Source organism: Centroberyx gerrardi, chromosome 2 (genome assembly GCF_048128805.1).
Source record: "Centroberyx gerrardi isolate f3 chromosome 2, fCenGer3.hap1.cur.20231027, whole genome shotgun sequence".
Taxonomy (NCBI): Eukaryota; Metazoa; Chordata; class Actinopteri; order Beryciformes; family Berycidae; genus Centroberyx; species Centroberyx gerrardi.
The window spans coordinates 18,274,340-18,302,054 of NC_135998.1; the positions used below are offsets into that span (position 1 = coordinate 18,274,340).

Below are 27,715 nucleotides of genomic sequence, written 5' to 3' on the forward strand. Positions count from 1 at the left end.
TGATTAATTAAATTCACATTAAGATAATGCAATTAAAAAAGCTGTTGCTAAAAAAAAAAGTAATAACATGTTCAGTAAATGTGTCAATAATTCAATTTCATTATTCTGTCTTTAAATGATGAATACATTACTGAATTTATAAATGGATTTGAAAAATGAATTTTATTAAAGAGGCTTTTAAATTTTACTTTCTGTTATTCCATTTGCTAATGTTTTTTCCTATTAATTTTCCATCTCGCAGTTTATTTGTCTCCTGCTTTACTGTTTCCGCTTTCTGCTTGGTCCACACTTAAAGACCCCATGGAGTGGAGAGTGTGATTAGGTGGGAGTTGCAGTAATTCTGAGCAGAGGTGAGGAAATACCTGATTCAGCAAATCTTGTAGAGTGTAAACCTGCAAGATTGAGTCTTGGCTGCAGTGTGAACTTTGCACAACGATTGGTTGTCTAGAATCACACCAAGATTCTTCTCAATCTGGGAGGTGCCACCATGTTGTTGTCAGTGGTGATGGAAAGGTCTTGTCGAGGGCAGGGGAACAGAGCAGCTTAGTCTTGTCAAGACTAAGTTTGAAGTGGAAAGCGGAGATATGTAATGAGTGTTAGGGCCGGTTCACATGCGGCGTCTTTTGAGCGCGCAAATCCATTATTTTCAATATGGGCACACTGCTGACACGCACAAACGTGAGAGCGATGTTGACGTGACGCACATGCGTACTCAGCCGCGACCATGGCGTACTGAGATAGAAATATCTCAACTTTTTAGAACGCCACAAACGCACCAAATGTCACATGATGGGACATAACCAATCAGCTACAGGAGGAGAGAGGAGAGACTTATAATTTTGGTTCAAGGATACCCGGAGCTGTATGACCCGTCTGTTCAAGTCAAAATAATGTTTACTGGACAGAACAATGCCTGAAGGAATATAAGCTCAGAACTTGGGGCATCTGGTGAGCTACTACGAGGGTTTTACGCCGATGGTAATCCATTATTTTAGCTGAAGTCCTGGTTGGTTTTGGTTGCAACCTTCTAAGCGCCCTTGATAAAATGATGCAAGCAGTGCGCCTCGCGTTTTCCAAGCGTTTTAGGGCGCCGCATGTGAACCGGCCCTTAAAGGACAGAAAAGAAAGTTGAGTGTCGTCAGTAAAGCAATAGTAGGAGAAGTTATGGGATGTGAGGACAAGAGCCAAGTGATCTAGTGTAAAGAAAGAAGAGTGGAAGGGATGAAGGACAACAGTGTGAAAGAGGTCGGGGTGGGTTACAGTGAGAGCAAGGAATTCAAATGTGCAAATGGTGAAATTGACACATGAAAGAGGTGTAACAATGAATTCCCACTCAGAAGAGATGAGTAAACTTGTGACACCACCACAACCTGAAAACATGAAACTGTATGCAGCCAAGAGGGCAGTGGGTGTTGCTGTGTTCACTGAGGTGATCCTAGACAATAAGGAAAGGCAGAAGAAGGAGGGAGATCTAGGCTGAGATGAACATGGACTCATGGACTACCGATGTACAGGCCTTGCTAGATGATGGTCTGAGTGCAAGGAGTCCTAGATGGATAGATGAGGTCAGATACAGTGCGGTGATGGTGGATTTCCACATCAACGTAAATTGCAAGAAGAGTAGAGTGATAGAATTTAAGTTCATGCTGTGGAGATAGAAGTTCTAAGAAGAGAAAATAAAATAAATACAAATAGGCAGTGTCATGGCCTTGCTTGATGGACTATGCAGATAGTGCTTAAAAAGAGCACTTCACAAGCAAATAGCCCCCTTCATCACAAATTGCATGCGCAAATTGCATGCTTCAGCTGTAAGACTAATCCACCAAGGTTGGAACCCTTTCGCCCTAAAGCACCCTTTATAATTGGAGTGCTGATCTGATCTGCTCTAGGAACTACATGGTGCCAGACCTCCCCGGTGTGTTTGCTGGTCATGTCTGACCAGTGTATGCAAAACACAAGAAGACCAGTGTTTGCGCAAACAGTTTGGGACATTCAGAATGGCTCATTGCTCTGAGTCTTTTCCTCACTTTTCAAAAAATCTTATATGCACTATGATAATTTGTAGGAGTTTGTGTTGTGAAGAGTTATCGAATTGGGCGTAATCTCAATTTGCATGGCCTCTCTGACAAATAATATTATGTTGGCCAAATAATGATATTTACATATAATTTACATATGCAAGACCATAACAGGCACGATTTTTTTTGTTTTGTTTTTTTACCAGCACTATTAGGCACGCTGTCCGCTCATTGCAGACGGTTTCTGAATAGCATGGTATTCTGATTTGGTCATTTTGTTGATATAGTGTGCACTCATCCCTGTACAAACCTTTAGTGGATCTGGGCCTGAGTCTTAGAGTGTCAAAGATGAGTGTTTGATGTGGCTGTCTTCCTTCTACTACTGTAAGGGCCTGAGGCCCAGTTATGCCATTACCAGAAAACCAGAAAAGAACATTTCTGTAGAAAATATGTTGGCTAGCTGAAACCTGCTGGAAGTGTGCAGGTTTCAGCTTGAATGGTTAAAAAGTTGAATTGATTAGAAAGCGTTAATCTTTTAAAAGTGTTTACTATCAATTATTAATAATAAATTTGAATACTTCTGCATATCTCCTAAGGTACCTGAACATTTGAAAGTTTGAATAAACTAGCTGAAAGTAGGTAGAAGCACTTTGAGTCCAAAGTTTTGGAGAGAAAAATAATAATAAAGAAATTGGGGGGTGGGGAACAGGAGTTTGCTAGCTTTCCCATGAGTACAATCACTAACAGGTGTGATTTGGCCGACTGTGTAGCAGGGGAGGGTCCTCTGCCTAACAAACTACATTTGAAATAAGCTTTAAGCAGTTAAAAGACCACAAGATGTTGAGAGCCTATCTATACACAAGGCCCCTAGCTTAGTTTACCTAGCAAGTAAAATCTATTTTAATTGGATGGCTACAACATTTAAGAGGAATAGAGCAGTTCTAAGCACAAAGAATAAATAAATGATAAAACATTGTCAGCCACCAGTTAGTTCATAGGGCTGAGCCTGAACTAACTGGTGGCTGTACTGGAGAAAAGTAAAACTCTGCTATTATGGACAATGTCCTTTACCTGCTGTGTGTCAGGCTGTCAGTGCCACAGATTGCCTTCAGACGGTGACTCATGACACTGAGGTGTGCCAGGGAGCACTTTAGGTGCTCTGAAGTGCCAACTGCCTCCTGGCTCTATGGTGCTTCCCCCTGCAACAATATTATCTTTAGATAGCTTGGAGACTGTTGAGATGTCTTTTTTTTTTTTTTTTTGCATTTTTGTGTTTATTATAGAGTTAAAATTAGAGAGAGACAGGAAAGATTGGGAGAGAGAGAGGGAGTTGACATGTTGAGTTGACAAAAGTCCTGGACCAGATTCGAACCCAGGACGTTGCGTTTTCATGGTACGCGCCTTAAACCACTGATCCACCAGGATGCCCGTGTTGGTTTTGTCATGTATACATAATGTACCTTCCTCTGTCCTCTGTCCCTTCTTACCCCTCTACAACCTCTTCCTCTGTCCTCTGTCCCTTCTTACCCCTCTACAACCTCTTCCTCTGTCCTCTGTCCCTTCTTACCCCTCTACAACCTCTTCCTCTGTCCTCTGTCCCTTCTTAGCCCTCTACAACCTCAGCCAACAAGAAGGGGCTTATGGAAGTGAATAGTTAACTTTATTGAAACATTAATGCAAATTGGAAATCTACTTATGTATGCATACTTTGGGTCATAGTGAAATTTAAATTCAATAATCCAATTTGCGTTTGAATTTTCAGTATTAGTATGCACAGTCTCTGACAAATTGCAAATGAAATGCAAAGGCCATTTTACATTTCATTTTTAAAGGCTTGGCCTGCTTCATGGTTAACAATATTCAGATGATAATTCAGATTTGAATTTGAATTTCAATAAAATACTTATTTTCTATGTACAGCATTTAAGTGATTTAAAAGTGTAATTCAGTAAACTATTTTGCATTTGAATTTTGATGTATTGGTATGCACATTCTTTGACAAATTAAAATGGACAGGGAAAGAATGTATTTTACATTTCATTTTCAAAGACTTGCCCTTCCTTGCATTTAAATGTGAAAGAAAAGAGAAAAGCATTGGGCCCATTTACAATTATATTTCCACATTCTCATGCCATTTCTACACCAAAACTAAATGGCAATGACAAATACTTTTGCATTATCATTACCAACATTCACTCATTCTCTCCAATTTGCATTAACATTGTCTTCTCAAGCGTGGCATCATTTTTTGGCCCAAATAAGGGATTCTGGTAATTCTGCTCTCCTGCCCTCTTTCAGTCTAACATGAAAATGAATAGGGGTGTAAAATGATTTCCTTTAACTATGTCCACTGCTAATTCCTGGAAAAACAATGGAAAAAACAAAAACATTGCCTGCCATACGCAAAGGTAATGCAACATCCACACCAGCAAAATATTTTTTAAGAATTCAGTAACAATTTAAAATATGTAATAACTTCATCATAGCTCATTTCTACTTGCATTATTTCACCCATTTTAAGAACAGAATGTTTGGCAAACAGAATCCAAAAATCCCATTCATTTTTTCCATAGCTGAAAAAAAGGGATCTGGACAGAATCCGAAAGCCCCAAAATGTTGGCAACATTTCAAACTATTTGAATAAAGTTAACTATACACTTCCATAGAGCTGAGCACTGTCATCTGGTCATCTGTAAATGTTACTGTGAAGTATGTCATGTCAAATAAGTTTGTATTATTATTATTATTATTATTGATGTTGTTGAGATGATTGTTTGCATATATTTCTTTTGTTTTAGCTTTGTTTGTGTGTGTATGTATCTTAGTCATAAAAATAATTTCCCATGTATTTTCCTCCAAGGATTAATGAAGAATCTTTATCCTTTCTCTTTTGCCGGTCTGTCTGTGTGCCTGTCTGTCTTTCTTTGTTAATCTTATTTAGCCTAACTCTCTGCCTGCCTGTCTGTCTGTCCTTATACTATCTAATCTTATCCTATATATTTTAGTATATCCTATTTATCTGATCTATCTATATACACCTTTTTTAAAAAGCAGAATGGCACATTTTTGTCAATTGTCTGCCCTCTCCACCCCTTCTTCTGTGGCACAATGAAATACTTTTCGGGAGAATCAGTGAGAAGCAGTTAAACACCTCTGGGCATAAAGGCCAATATTGACCTCTTATAGCTTCTCTGACCTTATTATGATTTCATAGTTACCTGCAGGAAAAGTAGTGCAACTTTTGTGTTTCTTGTGTGCTATGCACTGCATGTTGGGGCTTCTGCTTAAAGGGCACGCCACATATTGGCAAGCATTGGCATGCTTAGCTTGTCAAGGGTAAAAAATAGACTGTCAAGCTGGTTTTAAATGTTAACTGCAGAGTAAGAACACTCAAGGACAGTTCATGGAACTCAAACTAATATTAAAAAATATATTCTTATGGGGGGCTTGGCTGGCTAAGGTGCATACTATGTACCCACAACGTCTCTCTCTACTGTAAACTGTCCAGTAGAGCAATCAGTAATCGGCCCAGATTGCATTTTTGTCATCCACAAAACACTGGTTGTGAGTTCCCAAATATGAAATCATTGATTGCCTGTGTGTGTGTGTGTGTGTCACAGATAAACAGTGCTGGTCTCTCTCTGTGTGTCTATAGGTAGCTTCCGTTACTCCTGTGACATCTGTGGCAAGAAGTACAAGTACTACAGCTGTTTCCAGGAGCACCGTGACCTGCACGCAGTCGATGGTAACTAGCCTCCATGTTCTTTCAACTTTTCTAAATTAAACAATGGAGCTTGCTTAATTTTTTTTTAGTTCAATATTGAGTTTTTCTTCATCTCCGTCAGGTTGTTTCATTGGTTACATTTTGTCATACGAATAAGTATTCAGTAAGGAACTAAATACCCCATTCTATACCTTCTTATCTTTCTTAGATCCATATGAGCAGGTAGTGTTACCTGTTGATGACCTTAAAGAGGAGGAGCCAGTTGAACCCTATCAGAAAATTGGACCAAGTAAGACTGTTTGATATTCTTGTTTTGGACATATTTGTTTTAGAGTGTGGAAATTAAAATTAAGACTGAAATACATTTGCAATACAAGATCAAAGCTTACTAGAAATACAGTGCTTTCAGAAAATATTCAACCCCCTTGACTTACTATTTATTTAGTTTATTTTCACAGATTAATTAAAAAATGTTTTGAGTTTGCACTGACACTCCAGATCGTGTTAAGGTGCGTACAAATTCCTTTGAATGTCCTTCAGATGTCTCTGCAACTTGATTGGAGTCCACCTGTGGCCATTTCAGCTGATTGGACATGATTTGAATGAAAGGCCTTAGATTGGGGTGATGATTTATGTTCTATCAGAACAATGAGCCTAAGCATACAGTTAACTCAACACTGGAACGGCTTCAGAACAAGAGTCTGAATGTCCTTGAGTGGCCCAGCCAAAGCCCAGACTTGAATCACATTGAAAATCTGTCTAACGACAAAATCCAGATGTGCCAAGCTGATAGAAGACTTGAAGAAGTTATAATCATTGCCACAGGTGACTCTACAAAGGATTGACTCGGGTTGAATATTCAGGCTACAACACCAGAAAAAGCAGAAAAAGTCAAGGGTGGTTGAATAGTTTAGTCACTATGAGTTAGTGACTTCTCCATGCACATGCATTCCAAATTATGCACCCTGTGCAGTGTAATTTGCAGTTGGACGGCGTAATTGCATGTATGAGCAGCACAGTTGGTAGAAAATATGTCACATGTTGCATACTTTGTTCATTCCGCCCATTTGGTTAGTTTAGATGTCTGAGATTGGGATAATGAGGGTCTATTGGCTTGTATCAATTATGCGCAAATCATCCAACAAATGAGATCTTTGCTTAACTGATATCAAATGAACAGTTTTAAAATGAAAACAAAGGTTTGCTTGTTTGCTTTTGTGTTGTCTTTTCTTCAGAAACTGGGAGCTATGTGTGCGAGTTTTGCGGGAAGCAGTACAAGTATTTCAACCCGTACCAGGAGCATGTTGCTCTTCACACACCGATGGGTGAGCTGCTTTATCAAGTGCATTGGTGGTCTTGTTGTTAGCATGATAATGTTGAAACAGATTATTCAAACAACCCAAAGTTCCATTTCAGATTTGTGTTAAGTATGAAACGTATGTAAAAGACATTAAAATGGATAGCATGAGTTTGCTTAACACACCTTCAGAGGTTTTGAGGATCATTTGAATGGGTTTCAATTTTGTCATTTGTCACAAATCTAATGGTCTAGAGGGCTGCTAAAAAAAAAATGCTCCCTTCTCTCTATCAGCCCAAAGTTTAGCCGAACAGCTGCTGATTCACAGTGGAGAAAGTGCAAGCTTTTCCAGTGCTGCAGTCCAAAGTCCTACACATTTTTCCACTGTCAGTGTTCAGTATTTGAATAGCTGTAGTTTATCAATCTCAGGATATTCTTAATTCCATGCTGAAAATGTATTGCAATAGTGTTTTATAAAGAGATGGCTCATATCAAGGATAAATGTTTTATCGGTTTACAAATGTAACACACTTTCTGTCATTCCATATTAGGGTACTTATTATGCAGGGCTCCAGAGTGTGAACATTTGTGGTTGCATTTCACAAGTCTTTTTTTTCTAGTTTGGTCTCACCAGTGTGACAAAAAAATCAAGCCAAGTCTCTGAAATTTGAATTCAGAATTTCCCTAAGAAAACAAAAACATTCAAGCAATATTTTGTGTTTTCTAAAGCTGAATAAAGACTATATCTGGTAAATGCCAGTCCATTTTAGAATGACAGAGCTGGTGGAGTTCTTTTCAGATTTTGCATTAAAGCTCGTACTTAATACAAGGGGTTAGGGGTTTGGAGATGGTACTACTTGTATTTGTATCTGTATTTGTTCAACCAACCGCCTGGACAAGAAAAGCGAAGAATCGGTCTCAGTAATGCTAAATTAGTAATCAAAATAATTTGACAGATCCCAGAGCAAACAAAAAGTGTACAAACAAGCAGCTCTCTCTCTCTTTTGCTCTCGCTCTCTTTTTTTTTTTTTCTCTCTTTTTTTTCTGGCTGTGTGTGTGTGGCAGGCAGTAACAGCAACACTAGCAGAGTGACTGAGTAGCAGACTGGAACTCAAACCCCAACCCCCTCTCTTAGGAGTTCAATTAGAAAAGTCAGCTAGTCTGAATATTGAAAAAAATCAGAAGGAACAAATATTCCATTAAACGCATTATTCGGGCTTTGGCGATCTTCGGATTCAGGAACATCCCTAGTTAAAACTGCAGTACAACCCAAAGCAGACATTCACTGAATTAAATTTGTTTTACTTTGTCAAGAAACAAAGAAAGGAACTTGCACAGGTTAATAATAATAATTTATCTCTGCCATGATTTAAGATTAGGAAAAGTGTCATAATTACCTAGAGGTGATATGGAGAATCTGCTTTTGAGAACTTGTTATGGAGAACTGGCTTTTGGATTTGAGGCAAAACCTTTCCTGAAAGTAATGCTGCAATCGGGTGCCGTTAGAATTATCTTAATTGCTAAATATGGATGGGGAATATTTGTTGGAATATTCTGTGCTACCCAAGTTTTTCGGACATATGACATTTAGGGGGTAGAGAGCATGGAAGCTGTGTGAAGAGCTAATGGTAAAAGTGATAGCCTATGTTAATATTATGTTCAGTGTATCCCACAGAATTCGAATGTATTTGTGGTGGTAGGTGGGTAACGGGGGGGGGGGGGGGGGGTTGAGTGCCTTTTTATTCTTGTATTCTCTTATATTGTCTATATGTAGGCTAATATCAATAAAGGATCCCATTACCTGGATGGCTGAAAAATTATCCAATGTACTCCATTTTAAATAGTGCCATTTGTCAAACAAATAACTAACCTGTATATATCTAAAGTACTTTGTGTCAAAGATAACATAACTTAAAAATATAAACAGTGCTACACTGTTCTGTTTGTTGCTTGCTTTTGTCTACAAGGTGAAGAATAGAAATGAGGCTCCTTTTACAGAGAAATTAGCTGTTCTGCCCTCTGCCCTGCTGCATCTCTCTGTGCTGTCAGTCTCACCTGTATCTTTACATCGTTACATTACAGCCTTTGACATTATTATCTACTCTGTTTTACTGCTCAGCAGCTCCTCTGGTCCAGACTGTCCCTGCTCCTCCTCAGGAGCAACATTAATCTGGATTGAGGGAACAAACACTCAGTTAAAAAGTTAATATTAACGTTATCAGTCCACTCAGTGGATACTGACTAGCAGCTAGGCTATACAGCGTGCTAATCTCAGAAACTCAGCTGTATTCCAAGTAACGTTAACTGTTAGTTCTTCTTTTCGGGAATTCAGTCGGCCGTCTTCTTGGCATGGAAAAAAAAATATCCCTCATGCGTGTGCAGTGGGAGGCGAACAGACGGGTCCGGTGAGAGAGCGAGAGAGAGAGAGAGAGAGAGAGAGAGACCAAGCAACAGAGAGAGAGAGGGGGAGCAACAGAGAGAGCAAGCGAGAGAGAGAGTGAGAGAGAGAGCGAGAGAGAGAGAGATCGCGTGGAGCAATTAGGGGCTGAGCGAATCAATATGCTACACACAGTTCTACAATTAAATGGTGAAAAAAAAGAAAATTTGTGGCGGTCAGTGCTGATATTGTGGCGGGCCGCCACAAAGTTTTCTATGTGTGGGAAACCCTGGAGGGGTAGAGCAGAGCAAGGGGAGATTGTCCACTAGTTAATCGATTGCGGATGGCGTCGTTCTCTCGGACGGATAAAAAAATAAAAATAAAAAATGCTAAAATGGGTCGCCAAATATACTTTGGCAGCCGTTAATATACCTGGGCGGCCCGCCCAAGTAAACTCTATGTGGGGGAAACACTGATGTTGGTACGCAGGGCTTAAAGTTCTCCAGCACTGCGCCAGATGTCATTCAATCTCGCAAAATGTTAGTTTAGTCAAGCCACTGTCGGTTATCTAGGTGAAGTTGTGGGTTGAGGTCAGGTTTGCCCTGTCAGTTCTAAAGTTGAGGCTATTCTAGCACATCCTGCTCCTACCTCCAGAACCGAACTACGCCGTTTTCTGAGGATTTCTGGGTATTATGGGTGATTTTACAAGAATTTTTCTGCTGTTGCTGCGCCTCTCACTGACTTACTGAGCCCAAAGGTCAGGCTCAGTTGGTTTGGCACGTATCAGTCGGCCTTTGAACAAGTGAAAACCCTGTTATCTGGTGCTCCTGTGCTTGCAGTGCCTAATTTTGATCAGCTGTTTAAGCGTTGAGTAGATGCCGCTTTAGATTCACAAAATGATTTGCCCATTTGATTCAACTTTGTCGCCATAGCAGCAAGACCCCGCTATACGTGGGTTGCTGTTGTAGCTGCTGCTTATCCAATCACATACAGTCATGCAAAGCAATATTTCACAATGTCCAATGGTATGCGAGTGCAACAATGTCCTATCCAATCAGGAGCAACCTGCCTTCAGTCTTATGCCTGTGAGTCACTGGCATGGAGGTGTAGCTTGCATCAGACCAAAACATGGAAGCAAGGATATTAAAAGCTGGTGAAGACACAGTTTCAGTTGAGAGAAGGGCATGGATAGATCAAACGGGTGGAGACGGGAAACTGCTAACTACAAACTTACAGAACTGGGTGCGTGCTTCTGTACTGTGTGCGTCAAAAAGTTGTTGTGTGGGAGTAGCAGCAAAAAGGCATTCTTACACCGCAACACCAATCCCAGCCACAGGGCTGCTGTGCGTGTTCTTCAATATACTACTACACAACAGCCGCACCTGCATCACTGCCAAACCGTGTGTGTGATCACAAAGTGCGTGTGTGCACATAGTGGAATGTGACCTCTCGTTTACCATAGCCCAACCACTGGTCGATTTGTGTAAAAGGCTGTTTTCAAAAGTTTCATTTGGATGAGACTTTTTATTTACTGGTTTGACGAGGTAACCAACCCTTTCGCTAATAATATTAAAGCATCAACTACATGCCTGATGTACATTTTCCTTTCTTCATTCTGCTGCAGCACAAAGTATCTCTGTGCCACTTGATTTATTTATTTATTTTTTTAAATAAAACAACAGCCACTGAAATCTACTTTTGTTATAGGGTCCATTTTGTTATTCTTTTTGACCCAAAGCACTTAAATACATGTCAAGTTGTATTGAAGATGCCAGAACTCAGAACGAGAAGCTCATGGGGAGACCTTGAAAACATAGCTGAGACAGCTGTGTAGTTATCTATGAATCAGTTTCTGTTTCGGTGCATGCTCATTTTGATCTGTTGATGTATAACATGAATGCATTATGCAATAATGGAACCCAATTTAAGAGGTCTCATAGTTGTCAGACAGGACAGTACATTGATCACTAATGTAAAACAGCCCCATGCCTATTGCTTCTCTGTTAATCACGCTATTGCAGAGATTTGGCCTACCTGTAGTGTCAGTTTGTTTTCTGTGTGAAATAGGTTTTTCTGAGGTCTGTCATGAGGGAGACCATCTCCTCCATCCAAAATCTGGTATGTGAACGGAGCTGCTTTATTCTAGCCTATTTACTTGTTACTGCATAGCCCCTTTCACACATGCAGCCGTAAATGTAACGGCACACCGTCGCGTGAAGGAGCTGGTGTTGAAATACCAGTAAATCAGTTCTGCCAATTTCACTGCTCAAGACGTAACGTTACTAGTAAAGTTCCATGTCGACCGTATGTGTGAACGATGTGGTAACATTAACAGTACGAGCAGCACAACGTTAGGACACTCTGACGTAGGACCCTCTGTTGTCAAACTGTAGGAGGGAAATACAAACCACTATACAACGGGCGGTAGCTTTACTTTTTTGACGAAAATGTCGAATTGGACAGATGTGGAAATAAGAGAACTGTAGTGACTCCGGCGGTTAAACGCTATTTCCGGGAAATGACAACAGTGCAATTTAACGGTATTGCCAGTATTGTGTGAATGGTAGCATTACGTTAAAAAAGCGGAAAGGCATGTCTTGTGTGAACAACAGAAACGGCTACCTTTACCAGAAAAATTTAAACGTCAATTTTACAGGTTTCATGTGTAAAAGGGACTCATGTGAAGCCGTCTCCGGAACAAAATGTGGGTGGCAGCGCAGGGTTAGTAGTAATGTTTTATTGTAATTTACAGAGATAGAGATCAGCTCACATTGTACGCATAGCAGCAGAGAACTGTATTGTTAGTGCAATAAACACAATAACCTACAAACTTACTTTAGGTAAAATAAAGCAAAAACAAGAGTCAAGGTTATGCTCATGCTCAAAGCATGAGTATAAGAATGGGACAAGTGTTCATTCTTGAGTACAATCGACCATTTACACTCTTGTCCCATTGCATACACTAATGATTAAGAACCTTAAAATTCCATGGTAACCTTAAAATTCCATACTATACAAAAATTCTGTGGTCAAAACTTGCCAAAATATCAAAAAAACGTAATAGTCTGTACTAAAAACAAAAAAATTCACTTGCCCAGTTGGGCCAATAGATCAGAGCTTCACTTGTGTTTTTATTGGCCCAGGAGACAAAATGAAAATAACCACTCTATTATAATTGTAGGTAAATTACTACTATAAAATGTTAACAATATACAACAGAACTATCTGAAAAATAATCTGTCAATAACATTCCAAATTATTAGCCCTTAAAAATAGGTACTTGTTGTATTCATGGTTGAGCCCTCATAACCAATTGAAAGAAGCTTTTCTGTGTAACAGAGAAAAAACAAAAGCCTGAGTGGAAATTCATAAGGTTGTTGAGTCCCCATTCACGTGTCTTGCCAATAACATTAATCAAACTCGATGAGGAGTTGTCAGCTACGTGCTTTGCCAACATACAGGCTAGGTGCTGCCAGCTCTTATCATGGGCATTGACTGTGTGTTTGCAGTAATTTTAAGTGCCTTCAAAAAATAAGCCTCTCTAAGGCAGATCGAGCCTTACTTGGAAATCGCCGACAATGACAGAAAGACTTTTTTTTTTTCTCGTTTCAAAATTTGAAGAAGCTGCCGTCATGTCTGCTCCACACAACTCTCTGAGAGCAGTGTAAGCAAATAGAAGAGCAGATACAAAGACACCATGCACTTCACTGGGTGAGAAATGTCATTTGGTGAGAAATGGTTAGACCACAAACTTTTTCTGGGGCAATGGCCCAATTGAGGCAGTAACTGGCCCCAACTTGACATCTTACTGGCCCTGGGCCATCAGGTAATCCTTGATGTTGAACCATGCATTGATTCCACCAGAGGAAAAAAATAGTTTGCAGCTCTGTTTTGAATTAGTTTCTGCAAGCTTTCTTGAAACTGTTGGAGAAACAATGACCACAGAATCTAGGTTTATTGCCCCAAAGGTTCATCTTGTATGCTGCTACACTCAAACTCACCTTCAAGGGTAGCTGTTAGCTTGCTCTCTGTGTTTTTGTTGTTTGTTTCTGTTTTTTTTGTTGTCTTTTTTTATTATTCTATTATTCTATTCTATTATTATTTATTTCTGTGTTCATATTCCTACAGAAGCAAAATAAAAAGAATGGGAGGTCAAGTTTGGAAGGGGGGAGGTGCGAGATCCCATTTTTCCATCATTAACTTCAAAACGTGGTATTCCTGGATGGGTCTCGAGCTGAACTGAAAGATTTTGAATATTTTTGTAACCGTAGTCTTCATTGTCTCTGTAACAAAGAATTGTAGTACAGTCAGATTTCATATATAATTTTCAAATGCTGTTCTCGCACATGCAAGTGATTCTGCGGGTCTCTCTTGATGCAGGTCGCTCCTTTGATATGAAGTCACCACGGGTACAGCAGCGTGGCAGCATTGACATCAGTAAATACGCCCACAGCCAAACTGGTAAGGAGAAAAGTAAGCATCATTTTATGTCTCTATCACTCCTTCTCCCATGACTTTCTGATAATACTGGATGTTGTCCATTTCGCTACTTTTGAGAGGAGCTGCTACTTGATCCCCTAGACTTCCAGCAATTGAGCTAAGATAACCGTTCCCATACCTTCAAATTGCACATAGAGAGGATCCATGGGTAAGTAGGGAAAATAGACAAATTCCCCCAAAACCAAACTATCCCTTTAATATTCTCCACACCAGAGTTGTGATACCCACAATAGCAAATATCAACTAATGCAACAGTTCTCTTTCATTTTCATATTTTGACTCAAGTCAGGCAACAATGGTAGCTTTTAGGTCTTTGGTTAGATTGGTGTCTTCATCGGCCTTTGCCCAAATTTGACTGGCTGATACTGACACTGACTGACTCGAGGGTGTTGTTGACTGAATCTAGGACATCAGTACCTTGTCAGGTGAGCATGGCAGCCACAATGCAATGGATTGTGGTGCAATGTTCCACTTGCGCTCAGTAATGTTTTTCTTTTGCCTCAACAAGTGGGACAATCCTGTTGGCTGACGATGTAAAATGTAATAATAGCATAGCCTTTTGGCAATAGTTAAAAAAGTTTATTGTATAAAGTTTATTGACCTATATGAATGTGACAGGTCAACTGTCTTTCTGCTATCACAGAGTGATCCACAAGACCAAACTGTGCCATTTATTCAGTCAGCTTTGTGAAAAGGCACCAACTATAGTGTGGAGTTTAGCCATGGCCAATCCAACAATCCAATTACTGCCACAGTACTGGCTGTGTTGTCAGTTGTAATAGCTGCCAGTCTTGCAGGAACTCTTTGAGCACACCAGCCAAGTTCTCCATTTTGTGGTCTTCAGGGAAGAAGGTGGTTTGGAGGTACATCAACACTAGTTGCCATCCTGAGGTGATGACGTGTGGTTGGGGACATAAGGAGTCACATCTGTACTTGACCACTTGTCAGTTAGAATGGTGGCCCTCCGAGATTAAAACTTGAACGTCGCTTCTCAATTGGTCAAATGAATATGCAGCTTGGGGACAGCAGCTTGTGAAAAGCACTTTCGTTCTAGCGGGTCATATCTCTGAATGACTGCTTGCCCACCATACGGGAAGAGATTATCTCTTTGACAATGAATGTTGTCATTGTTTTTGTGTTCTCTCCATTGTGCACTGTCCTGGAAGTATTTGGTGGCCTTTGCAAATGCCCATTATTGACTTGTGGATGTAGGGCCTAGATCCCCCTTTCACTGCAGGACGCATCTGCTGCAATTGATTGTTTTTTATCACTAGTGTACATGAAAATTCTATGTGTTATATATATTATGTGTCTATCTACTTATTGCCAACATCATCTTCATGCAATGTTTGCAAATTGCTTCATCCAAATTTTTAGGCTCCCCATTAGTGTTGGGTATAAATCCAAAATGTTGCCATATTGTTGCAATTTTCTCTATGTGCCATTATTGTGCCATGCCTCATTATCTTAAAAACAAAGACTAATACTCTCAAAATACACACACATGACTGTGACCCCTCTGGACGGTGACTAATTGAAATTTGATCTACACCCCTCTTGCACCTTGAAAGCACTGTAAGTAGCCCTAGAGCAGTGAATCCTTCTCTTGTACTCAGAGCCAACTATGAACTTCACAGATGACATATTCTTGCCCTATTTCAGGTTGCATACTTTAAATTCAAGTATATTCATAGAATTTAGCATTGCTGATGTAGGACTAGGATACTTTGGTAATTGGCCACTCATCTCATAATGATAAATGATGGCATCGTTGGTGTGTAGAAAAATAAAATTGGGTCAGCTCTGAGCTCAGATTGATGTTGGTGAAACAAGAAATCGGCCCAAGCCTAGTGAACATGAACATGAAAGTCAGAAACCAGAGAACTGAGACTTGAACTTATGATTTCTTCAAGATCTAAAATCTTGAGCTGCTGCACAGAGAGGAACTGGGCCGCTTCAGAAGGAATGAATTGGCATCTTCCACAAATCGTTCTCTACTGAGAAACTCTGAATTTTACATATTGCTGACATATAAGAGGTTCAAGTCGTAAAGCTGACTGTTAGAGAACCCAGAGGATTGGGTACGAGTGTCCATTTTCAGCCCAGGTCCCTTTACTGTTTAAGTGTCCCTTGTTTGTGGCAACCTTGCTGGAGAATATTGACTTTAACGGGTAATGGAACGCTTTAAGGGATAATGCACTGAGAATGTTTTGCCCTTTCTTTTGATTTGTATTGCCTTGGGGCCTAAACCACATTGAAATTATGATTGTTATGTTTGAAATAATGTGCCCCTTCATACACAGATTATCTTCGTCTGTTGCTTTATTATTTCCATCGTGACCCAAAACTCAAATCAAAAATACGTCTTATATGTCTTTTAACAAAATAATAGATCAAATGGAAATTGAGCACAAGATTTCCAGATTCAGCGTTTGCATTAAAGCCTGTGTTATGGAAACGTTTTACAAATACTGCTAATAATATAAATAATTTTAGATCATTTTACTCCATTGCTCCACCACAACTTTTTTTTCCCTGAACTATCTCAAATCAATCCCTTTTCTTTGTTTTGACTGTGGTATCTTGTGGTACATGATCACCCCCCCTTCCATCTTTGTGCTGAGGAGCAGCCTGCCATAAAGAACTATTTAAAGCATGGCACACACTCACATCCTAGAAGTGGGTCAAAAAGATGGAATGAAGAGGAGGAATTAGGCCCATATTCAAATGTAACATGAACATTTGGATCCTTTGTCAACGCTGTTAGTGTGATGGATGTGTAATGACGCAAGCTATGATGAAGTGCAAATTGCATGTCACTGATATAGCTCCAGCCTGACTGTTGAGTGTAGTTTCGTATTTTGAATAAAAAAAATGGTGTTGATATCATATCTGTTATTTAGCATGGGCGTGTCACTTATTGTTTCTACTCTATTGTTGTTTATAGACAGTCCTTTCAGTCGGAAAATGGAGAGTGCGATGCAGTCTAGCCTGGTTGACACGAACAGCTCGCAGAATTCAAGTGGTGAGCAGTGAGGCACTTCTTATTTTATGTGGGTTTTGTGTGTCTGTGTGTGTAAATGTATCATTTCTGCTCCCACAGTGAAAATTATTTTCAGCTCTGCTACTCTGCGAGTATATCACTTGTGAATGTCAATAAACATGGAGAAGGCATTTCTGTAGACAATGTTTTGCTACTGATGCCTGGGATGAAAATGCAGATAGATGGGGAGTAGAGTATGGCATGCTAAGAGGTTTGTGTAACCTGCCTTGCATCATTTGTTTCTGTATAAAACCCATATTCCAACAACTCCAGATACGACGCATATAAAGACTTAGAAAGGAGTGGATTTTTTTTTTAATGGGCTGACCTTTCTCTCTCTTGTTTGCACCTACCGACACTCTCATATACATCAGTAGGCCCATGATATTCTTGCGGAAATTGGTGGACTGGTGCAGGAAATATTCACCAATCAACATGTTTTTGTGTTACTATATAAAAATACATCACTTTGACAAATGGACGGTACTCAATTCTCACCATCACCATCCACTGTGATCAAAATTGCTTAGAGGGCTTGCAATTTTCCATGGCAAATCATGGAAATCCACAGCAAGCACTGTTATTGCAAAGCATTTTTGGTTGCATAAATAAAAAATAAAAAAAATCCACATGAAACACTAAAGGCATTGATTGGATACACAAGGGGGGGGGAAAGCAATAGAGAATGTGCTTGTACTTCCAGACAGTGTGTTTGGAGTCTTACTCTCCTCCCATCGTCTTGCCCACAGGAACTCCAAGCCCTCTGGTGGCGAGCTCCTTCTCCACATCACAGAGTAAGTCCAACCCCACCCACCTGCTCAAAAAATTATTTACATTCCGCCCCCTTTTTTCATGTCACCTTTTTTTCTGTTATGCTGCCATTTTCGTTAGGTTCTCTTTCTTTGTTCGGTGTGATAATTTTCTTTACATTTTATTATGTGCAGCATTGCAGGGACAATTCCGCCCAGGCTGGGTAATATTAGGCTCATCGTGTGTCTAAATAGTTTTTAGATATGGTTAGCTCCGTTATGACTGACTGCTGGAAATTTACCGACTGATACTCTTCTAAGCCGTTTTTGTTGTCTCAGGGGAGCAAGATTGTTGGAAAAACTGCTGGCAGACATCAAAACCCAAAACCCATTTATTCAATAGTGTAAACATTAATTTTCTTTTTGCAAATATAGACCGAGTGGGACAAAAAATTGTCAAATGAACTTTTAAGGAAAGTGTCTCCTAAATGTCTCACGATCAAACCTCCTCAGGCTTAAGTACAAAATGACTATTTTAATGCTATAGTTACCAAAGGTAGGATTTTATTGAATAGGCTCAAAATCCCAGTGTTAAGAGATAAAATGAAATGTGCCCATATTTTTTCTTTTTTTTCTAAGTCACATATTTAGAATTAAACATTTTGTTATAGCTGCTGCATTTGGCCTAGATCAAGTACAAATCGGGGATACAGGGTCGGCAGATCCACAGATGTCTCTGCATTTTTGTAGAATGCCTTTGACAAAGTGAACCCTCTTCTGGGCCTTGTGATTTTCTAGAACCCTACACTTGTGGCGCCTGTGGCATCCAGTTCCAGTTCTACAACAACCTGCTGGAGCACATGCAGTCCCACGCTGGTGAGTCCGCTGCACATAGATGCATGTTAAGCTAGATAGGCAAACGACCCACGGTGGCGCCAGTGCATATGACGGTGCACATGGTCCTGCATAATCCTTCTGTTTTTTGAGGTGTAGGCGTTTTATACACTTGCTGTACTCTATGTCAGGAAGCATGCGTGTTTAGCTAGGTATAAATGGCAATGAATACTCCAAAAGTACATACGCTTTGTCTTTGAGTATATTCATAGTAGCCTGAATACCCAAGGCCAAAACAGTTTTTTGTGGCCATGTGGGGGGTTTGTCAAGGGATTGAGAGCTACAACTACATAGGTAGGCTTTATAAATTCTTCATCTGTTATCTGCTGTAATCTTCTGTCTGAGTTGCAAGCAATAGAGTGTTGTAATGAGGTGGGAGCTGGTCTGGTTCTGGTGTTGCTGGAGAAATATCTTGTGTGCTTCAAAAGCATCACGTCTGTGCCTGTATATATGCTGTTTTTGGAGAGTTTTAGGTCTACTGCATTGTTTGAATTACAGTTTGTCAGGAAATTTGTTGTATTGCACCGCTTACCTATTATAGACCAGCAATTTTAGGAAAAATCAAGGAGTCATGTTGGCTATCCTTGTTTGTGATCATCATCATCAATCATACATCCAAACAATCTCTTAAAATACTTTGGTCAGTAAATCACCTTTTGCTGTTCGTCATTGTCCTTAAGCGCTGGTTTTCGGAATTATTGCTGTGAGACGACCAACACTTAATGCCATACCCTGCAAGACTCAAGTTAAGCATCTCCTGACTGACTGACTACTGACACAGAAGGACTCTGCCGTGAGATTAGAGCAAGGAAATGGGTGACGGCTGTCAGTTTCCTAGTTGTGGGGGTTACTAAATTTCCATTATATAATAACAACACTGAGGTAATAATTCAATTCAAGGTCTTCCCTTAGCAAGTTTTCACACCCGGTTTTGATGGCACAGTTTGTTGAAAATATTAAGAGACATGGGGAGCGAGGCTTAGCAGTGTATTTTCATCTTTTCTTTGGCTTTTTGGTTTTTTTAACCATGTATTTTTATGTTTATTTCTAATTTGATTACATTTTCCTCCATTCAAAACATTCCACATACACTTTGCCCGCCAAAACCTTACAATATTGTCACCTGTGGCTCATGATTCATCTTTGTGTCTACACAGCGGACAATGAGAACCACACCAAAGGGGACTCTCCAAAAACCTCCCCGGCCTCTGGCCCTCAGGAGCCGCTGTGGAGAGGCTCCCAGGTCCAGGCCCACTCCTCAGTTCAGCTACAGGTCCAGCCTCATAGTCACCCCCAGAGGAACCATACCCTCAGCCGTAAGTACTGTTGTGAACTTCACTGATCTCAGAGTGCCATCCGACTTTTCACCACTAAACATAAATAAACAAAAATAGTGATCTGTCTTTGGCTCTCATGTGTTAGCCAGTCTCGATACACATTGTTTTCCCAATTTTTTTTTTTTTCACCTGTAGTGGCAGGAAGCACAATCCCATATGTAAGGGGAAGTTTTGGTGATGTTTTTTTAAGTGATAAAAATACAGCAAAATGAACATATTGGAAACCAAAGCATCACTGCGTCACTGAAATGTACTTCTGAAACATAAAACAGGACTGAGCACCTTTTTTAAGAATTTACTTTTCAATGTAAAACATCCACATACTAAATCATTATTAATATCTGTAATTTTGATGCTGTATTTGTACAAATTATATTTGTACATAATATTTGTACTTTTGTAAGGAAAATAAAATAGGTAGTTAATTACATAAGTTAAATGACTAGAAGTAGTTGACTACTGAGAAACAAACTAATAAGATTCATGTTTAGCTAAACTACCACTAAACTGTTGCAAAGTAGTGAAATTAGTAGTTAAATCACATGTAGTTAACTGTCCCTAACACTGTGCTTAATACACACTCTCTTTTCTCTCCTCTGCTGCATGCGCCCAAACACCGCTCCTGCACCACACACATGCTCCAGTTTAACACTTTCAAAAGCTAATCTAGCCAGTCAAAAGTTGGTCAAGCAAAAGTACAACTGTAATACATTTCATGTTAGTAAAAGTGATATTTCATTTTCCTTTGGACATTATCACTATTGAGCACACTTTCCCTCCATATGTGTTCCATGAACAGTGAACCACAGAAATAGCTGCCCCATGGAAACTTAAGCCACAATCTTCTGCACATTCTTTATCACTCTGTTCAGTTTCATTGCTTAGGAAAATAGTTTAAAAACTACACCTCTGATGCTGAAAAAAGTTTGTGACTTAAAGGAACTGTATTGCAGAATACTCCTTAGATCTTGTTAACTGATTGGTCAGAAACTGTCAGAAGAATATCCGATTAGAGTACAGAAGCTTCATTGTCATTTTTTTTTTTTTTTTGTCCAAAATGCCACAAACTCCAAAGGGTTCCCTTAGGAAACATATAGTGTGGTTCAGACACCCAAAATGCTATGACATGGCAAACTAACTGAACACATAATAGGCAGAAACCACCTAACATGGTAATGGGTCAAGTCTCATTCATAGAATTGCCCATGGTAACATACAAGTCCAATTAAGGTGAACAATCAAAATATCTCTAGATGCAAGAGTTCATATGCCAAAATGATATGGCAAAGAGTACACATGCTAGAAAAGTGAGCTGTCACATGGCTCACTTTATATAAAAAGAACCATAAAAGAAGCCATAAAAAGAACCCAAGTCTTAAGGGACCAGACGTCACATAGTTTAATGGCTAGATTGTTGAGGGGATGCGTAGCATCAGCTGATACTATAGCCAAGTGTTTTTTAATAGAATGTCGAATGTAGAATGTAGGTCACCAAAGTGTAATTTCAGGCTGCCAAAACAGGAAAGTAATAATTTGGGGGCGGTAAATTCATTCATTTATTCATTTTCTTTCCCCACTTATCTCTATTCAGGGTCACAGGGGGCTGGAACCTAACCCAGCATGCATTTGGTGGAAGGCAGGGAAACATCCTAGACAGGTCGCCAGCCCATCACACGGGGTGGTAAATGTGATTTAGAATTACTTTCAATGAAATTTCGGTTCAATTTGTTCAATTTTGCGTTGCTATGCGGTACTCTGACCACCAGAGCGGCACGCGTGAGCACTGCTGTACCTGCTCCCTATGCAGAATAAGTCAAGGCAAATGATGGTGGTGGAATCTCAATGTCCAGCCTCTGGCCGGAGCACTGAGCCCTCACAGACTTGTATGCGGTGTATTCAGAGTAGTGTTTGAATGCTAGTGAGTGTGAGGGCTTGAAGTGGTATAAAAAAGAGAAACGAGGCAGGCTTCGTGACATCACACATTGCTTAGGCCGTATTATGTCCCACATCTGCAGAGGTGTTTTGTGTTTGTTGTTTGCTTGCGTGCGTTGCATGTGTTGGTGTTTTCTTGTTTATCCATCTACCAAAATGTCTTAGAAACTGTTCAATACAGCAATGCATTTAGTGGGATTGTAGAACAAAAAGGAACCATTACTTTACTCCAACAGGCCTCATAGAGGCACTGCAATTTCAGATAAAATTTGAAAAGTTTAAAATGTCACAACACCAACACAGTGCATCTTATATTGATGAAACTTTGTACATTCTATAATTGGACTGGCATTCATTAAAAGTCAAACAGGCCCACAGGGATCCACAATATGCCTACCAGAGAGAGAGTGTGGCCTATCAATAGCTTACCTTAATGTCTACCACAGTTTGTACAATAGCAGCAGGGTTGACTTTAGTTTACCACCAGAGATTAGCTTGCAAGCTATCAAGCTACTAGCAGCATACTGAACAAATCCCAGCTTCTCAAAACCTCTTAGCAGTAATATAAATTTAGGCCATTGTAAGTCAGTAGGGTGAAATGATCTTATAGATGGTTCTTTTGAGAAATTGGTCTTTGCTGATGTGCTAGTCGAAGCTAGGTAGCTCATAAGCTAATTAATGGTGGCAAGCTAAAGTTTACCACCAGCTGACGGCTAATGCTAGCTCTTACCGTCCACTGGATTTACTCCAATGCTGTTGGTCATCTAAAAATAAAGTGTGGCCCAAGCATGAAGTGTAAATAGTAGCGCAGTAGACAAAAGACCCCACGACAGCAGGGGCTCTATGGATGGTATAGACGGTCGGTCAGTCGGTCGGTCGCTCGCTCTGTTCACCACTTTATGGTCACGTGGCCCGCAGGGAGTTAGACTGCAGACTCTCAAGCAGGAGACCCGAGTTCAATTCCCGGCAGAGACGCTTCCACAAAATTCAACGTTGCGGGGCTGTTAGACTCTTAGTCTTGTTAAAAATCACTTTACAAATCCATTTATAAATTCAGTAATTTATCCATCATTTAAGGACAGAATAATTAAATGGGATTATTAATTGACACATTTACTGAACATTTTATTACTTTTCTTTAGACATTTTGTGATGTGAATTTAATAAATCGCTTCATAAAATTTTAAATGTATCTATTGATAATAATCACTGAACTAGGCACACTAGAGCCTCCATAGGTAAGGCCTATAACAGTTCTTATAACTCAGGTTCACTTCATAAAACTTGGTATAGGCTACTTATAACTTCTATTTTGAACATGCAAACAAACAGTGGGCCCTTACTACAGGTATTATTGCATTATTATTATTGTATGAACAATAAATTCTTACCCTACAATACTACTCCTACTACTATTATGGCACTACTACTACTACTACTACTACTACTACTACTACTACTACTAATAATAATAATAATAATAATAATAATAATAATAATAATAATAATTGTTACAAAGTGAGTACAAAACACAAATATATAAAATACATTGATAAAAGGATGTCAATCACTGTAGTCATACAGTTTGTGTTAAGAACATGGATTTTAAACTACTTTTTCAAACAATGGGAGATAATTCAGAGCAAAGAAAATGCACAGAAGCTTGTGGCTGAATATGTTTTCTTTGGGAAAGAGTCCATTTGTGGTTCAATGTTCCTTGAACTTATAGCACATAAATGTGCTAAATAGTGCTAATGATTTAGCAAAAAAAAATATTGCTGTAATACTATTTGCCTCCCCAAGCTGGCAAAAAACCAATTCATATTGCAGGACAGAACAACAGGACTGGCTATAATCTTTTCAAGTAAACCCTGCAATATAGTCTTTTGTTATTTGCAGTCTTTCTACACATTAATAAGTAGCATAAAGCTTGAAGTAGTGAGAAACATTTTTTTTTTTACACAAATAAAAGCTATTTGCTATAGATGGCACAAGAAGGAAATGTTCTCTGCAACACCTATCTGTTAGACGTCATTAAAATTAACATGTTTTTTTTCTGATTAGGAATCCAATCTTGACTTTTACAGATACCAGTTTGAGATCAGCATGATGGGAATACCCCTTGTAGATGGCAAAAAGTCAATGTATAAGTTACCATTATCACATTCTATAAAGGCAATTCCCTGTAATGTGTGTTTCTTCTCTTTTTTCTTCCTATCCATCCATCCATCCATCTGTCATATTTGCTGACAGAGAATAACGGACTACCTGAGAAGGAGCGGCAGCAGGTGGCAGAGCGCCTCCTGCGGGTAATGTGCTCAGATCTGAGCATGCTCAATGTGCTCAACAGCAAGGACTTCCTCAAGCTGGCACAGACCCTGGTGGATACGGGTGCTCGTCACGGTGCCTATTCCACCCGTGATGCCCTTGGCAACATGAGTGCCTTGGCGCTGCGCCAGCTGCCTCGCATGTACAACCAGGTCAAGGTCAAGGTCACGTGTGCCCTAGGCTCCAATGCTTCACTTGGCATCGCTGTCACCTGCCACTCCCAGACGGCGGGGCCAGATGCCTGTTATGTGCTAACTGCCTACCAAGTGGAGGGGTCAAGACTGAAGCGCTATGTGCTAGGTGTCAGGGAGGCTGAGCTAAGGGAGGGGCCTGATCAGGTGCACCACTGGGTGCAGAATGTGCTGTCAGAGTTTGTGATGTCAGACATCCGCACAGTGTACGTGTCAGAGCCCAGGGTGTGGGCAGCGGGACTCGGGGGTTCACCACTGGGAGGTGGTGGGCGGGGGAGGGTATGCTTGCGGTGCGCAGGGTGTTCACTTGGTGCAGTAGTCCAGGCGGTCCTCGGGAAGCGCAGCCTCCAGGCGCGGGGCCTCCATGAGTTGGCTGAGCTTTTGTCAACGTGCCGAGATATTTCCTCCTCCACCAGCCTGGCCCTTCGTGAGGAACATTCTACCAACACATCCACAAACGCAACTGAGGAGGGTACACAGGGCACTCCTGCCCAATGCCCCACACCCCCTTGCTGGGATCGTACGGCTGAAGCCCTTCTGCAGGTACATGCTCACTTTGAACAGATTTGTGAGGCTTATGGGCGCAGTAAGGCCACAGCTCCAATCCTCCAAGGTCTTAACAAACACCTGCTGGGGACGCTGGCCTGTCTGCTGGCACCTCTGCGCCTGGCAGCTCTGGAGCTGAGCAGCCAGAGGAGACCAACCCTACAACAGGTGCTGCCAGTCTACCTACGCCTGGAGAAGCTCTTCACATCCAAAGCTGGGGAGGCAGGAACTGGCACTGCTAGCAAACTCTGCCACTACTTCCTGGAAGCACTCAAGGAAAACTTCAAGGTATTAAAGTGTTCAGTCATGTTTAGTCATTTAGTCACATAATTGGATCTAACCTCGGAACATCACTGACAAAATTGCATTTATCTGATTTCTTAAACCAGTATTATGTTAAGAGACAAAAAATGCTTCATAATATTCCACTTTTTTCATTTTGTAAGGAGACCTTGATGTACAATGAATGCATATCCAGAACTATTTTAAGATAGGAAGCACTTTCAATCGTGGAAAATGTTTCTCTGTCTCTAGGTGGAGCGAGCCCACCAAGTGGCCATGGTCCTGGACCCACAGCTGAAGCTGCGTTCAGTGCCAGCCTACCAGCATGAGGACATCATCTCCCGTGCGTGCGAAATGGCCACTGAAACCCGGGACGGGGGTATAAGTGCTGGCGGTGGATCAGGAGGCGAAGATCGGGATGCCGATGGCCGCGCGACTCCTAAAAGAGGCCGCATAGATGGGGTTGGAAGCAATGGCGGAAACTCCAGGGGGACCACGTCATCATCTTGCACAATGTCTGGTAATGATGAGAGTCAGAGCCAAGTTAGACAAGAGATTTTTCAGTACCTGGCTGAGCCTCTTCTTCAGGGCACACCCGACCTCTTCCAGTACTGGAGCTCAGCAGTTAGTGAGAAGTTCCCTAAGCTAGCTCGCCTGGCGCTGTGGCTACTTGCGGTGCCTGCTGTGGGAGTACGCAGCGAGTGCGTGACTGTGTGTGAGCAGAGCCTGGTTATGAAGAGGAGGCAGCAGGTAACAGCTGAGGAGATGAACAAACTCATTTTCCTTCGCTCCAACATGGGCTAGAAGAGAACCAACCAACCCTAACCAAACATCCACCTCCAACCAATGACTCAAGACTATTTATATTTATATAGGTTTTAGACCAACTGTAAACATAAATGTGTATGGACATTAAGTACTCCTCAAGACAAATACTTACAGGAAAATGCAAACTGTAGAGGTTGCAAACATCCATAAAACAATAAGGCTAGTTAAATACTGTATGTGGGCAAGGATAATCATAAAGTACTGTGGACAAGATTTAGGGGTGGAACGGTATTTGTCAAAAAATTGTCCTGTTTGGTACGCCACCCTCGGTTTGGGATGCACATGTGAGCAGGATGACTTTCGGTCTAATGGCCAGAGATTTGAATAACTCCAGCCTAATAACTTAACTACTTTCAGGCTATATGCTATTATTTTCATGACATGGCAACATTGTAATGTAAAATTTGCTTTCACGGCTTGAATTTAATGCCGTACACCACTGAAAAAAAAACAAAAAAAAAAAAACAATTCTACCAGATATATTTTGCCATAAGGGGTATGGCAGTAAATACCATACATCTGGTAGAATTATAATTTTCAGTGGTGTATGGCAGTAAATTCGAGCAGTGAAAGCTCACTGCCATGCACCACTGAGAATTATAATTCTACCCCATGTGTGATATTTGGCCATGAGGACTGAGCAGATAACTGGGAGCCAGTTTGGTGGTAGCTTCAATGGCCTCAAAATATAGTTGCTATTCATTTGCATGTACTGACACATCTTGAATCCAATCACTGTGGCAAAAAGCAGCTAGTCCAAAGTGGATTCTGACATGATGCCTTCCTCCTTGGATGTATGTTAAAAAAATATTTAAAGAAAAGTCACCCAACAGTTTGATTTATTTCCAAAATTAACTTAGTAAGTCTTAGACTGCTAGGTATGCAAGTCAAGCATTGGTCAATGCTGCAGTTGCATAGAAGGGCCAAGCTGTCCATGTTGTAAGACTTACTAAGTTAATTTTGGGACAAAATCCAACTTTTGAGTGACTTTCTTTACATACACAGTAGTTGTTTTTTTCTATCCACAAAGAGGAAGGCATTGTATCAGAATCAGTTTTTGACCTGCCGAGTTTTGCTGCATGACACATTGTCAGGATATCCTCCAAGATTTAACACTGATTGCATTCAGCCTTAATATACTTTATGTCAGTAAATACATTATGATAATGGGGACATGAGGCGGTTTGGGCTGGCTTGGTGGAAGCTTCCAGGTCAACTAAACAACATTGCTAGCCTTCTTCTCCAGCGTGGTAATTCAGAAATGCCATGTCAGTCAGCTTTGTGAATAGAGGCATATTAATAAGCAGTTAAATTGTCACACGCATGCACACACACACACACACACATACAGACACACACAAGCAAACAGCACAGTCTAATTCAATACATTTGTTTGTACCACTGAAGATGTTTTCCCTGTGCTGTGCCATCAGATGAAAAACAGTAATGTTTGCTAGCCATCACTTGTGTGAGCTAGTGGTGTCAACAGAAAATAGGCTACTGATATCTGCATTACATTTTTCCGTAGACGCCATCTTTTTGTTGTGTTCAAAGCTCGGTGAGAAAAGGCTTGTCTTGTCTATAGGGAAGTTGAAAATATATATCCCATTATTTCCATATAAAAATAGTCTTCCTTCATGCGAGCAACTTAAAATTGAGTTTTCACTGT

General features: G+C 40.4%; 1 protein-coding gene across 2 annotated transcripts in view; it reads left to right on the forward strand.

Annotated features, from left to right (window-relative positions):
• znf618 (zinc finger protein 618) overlaps positions 1–26,423 on the forward strand; it is a 44,776-nt gene extending 18,353 nt beyond the window's left edge. The window contains exons 5-14 of one of the 2 annotated variants that reach the window (XM_071912652.2): positions 5,674–5,763; positions 5,951–6,031; positions 6,978–7,067; positions 13,797–13,889; positions 16,864–16,941; positions 17,709–17,753; positions 18,507–18,584; positions 19,760–19,918; positions 24,125–25,224; positions 25,471–26,423. In XM_071912652.2, coding sequence (XP_071768753.1) covers positions 5,674–5,763; positions 5,951–6,031; positions 6,978–7,067; positions 13,797–13,889; positions 16,864–16,941; positions 17,709–17,753; positions 18,507–18,584; positions 19,760–19,918; positions 24,125–25,224; positions 25,471–26,022 — 2,366 coding nt within the window. In that variant the 3' untranslated portion in view covers positions 26,023–26,423. The remainder of the gene's footprint in view (positions 1–5,673; positions 5,764–5,950; positions 6,032–6,977; positions 7,068–13,796; positions 13,890–16,863; positions 16,942–17,708; positions 17,754–18,506; positions 18,585–19,759; positions 19,919–24,124; positions 25,225–25,470) is intronic. The other variant, XM_071912653.2, reaches the window with a different exon arrangement.
• Positions 26,424–27,715: the final 1,292 nt, after the last annotated feature.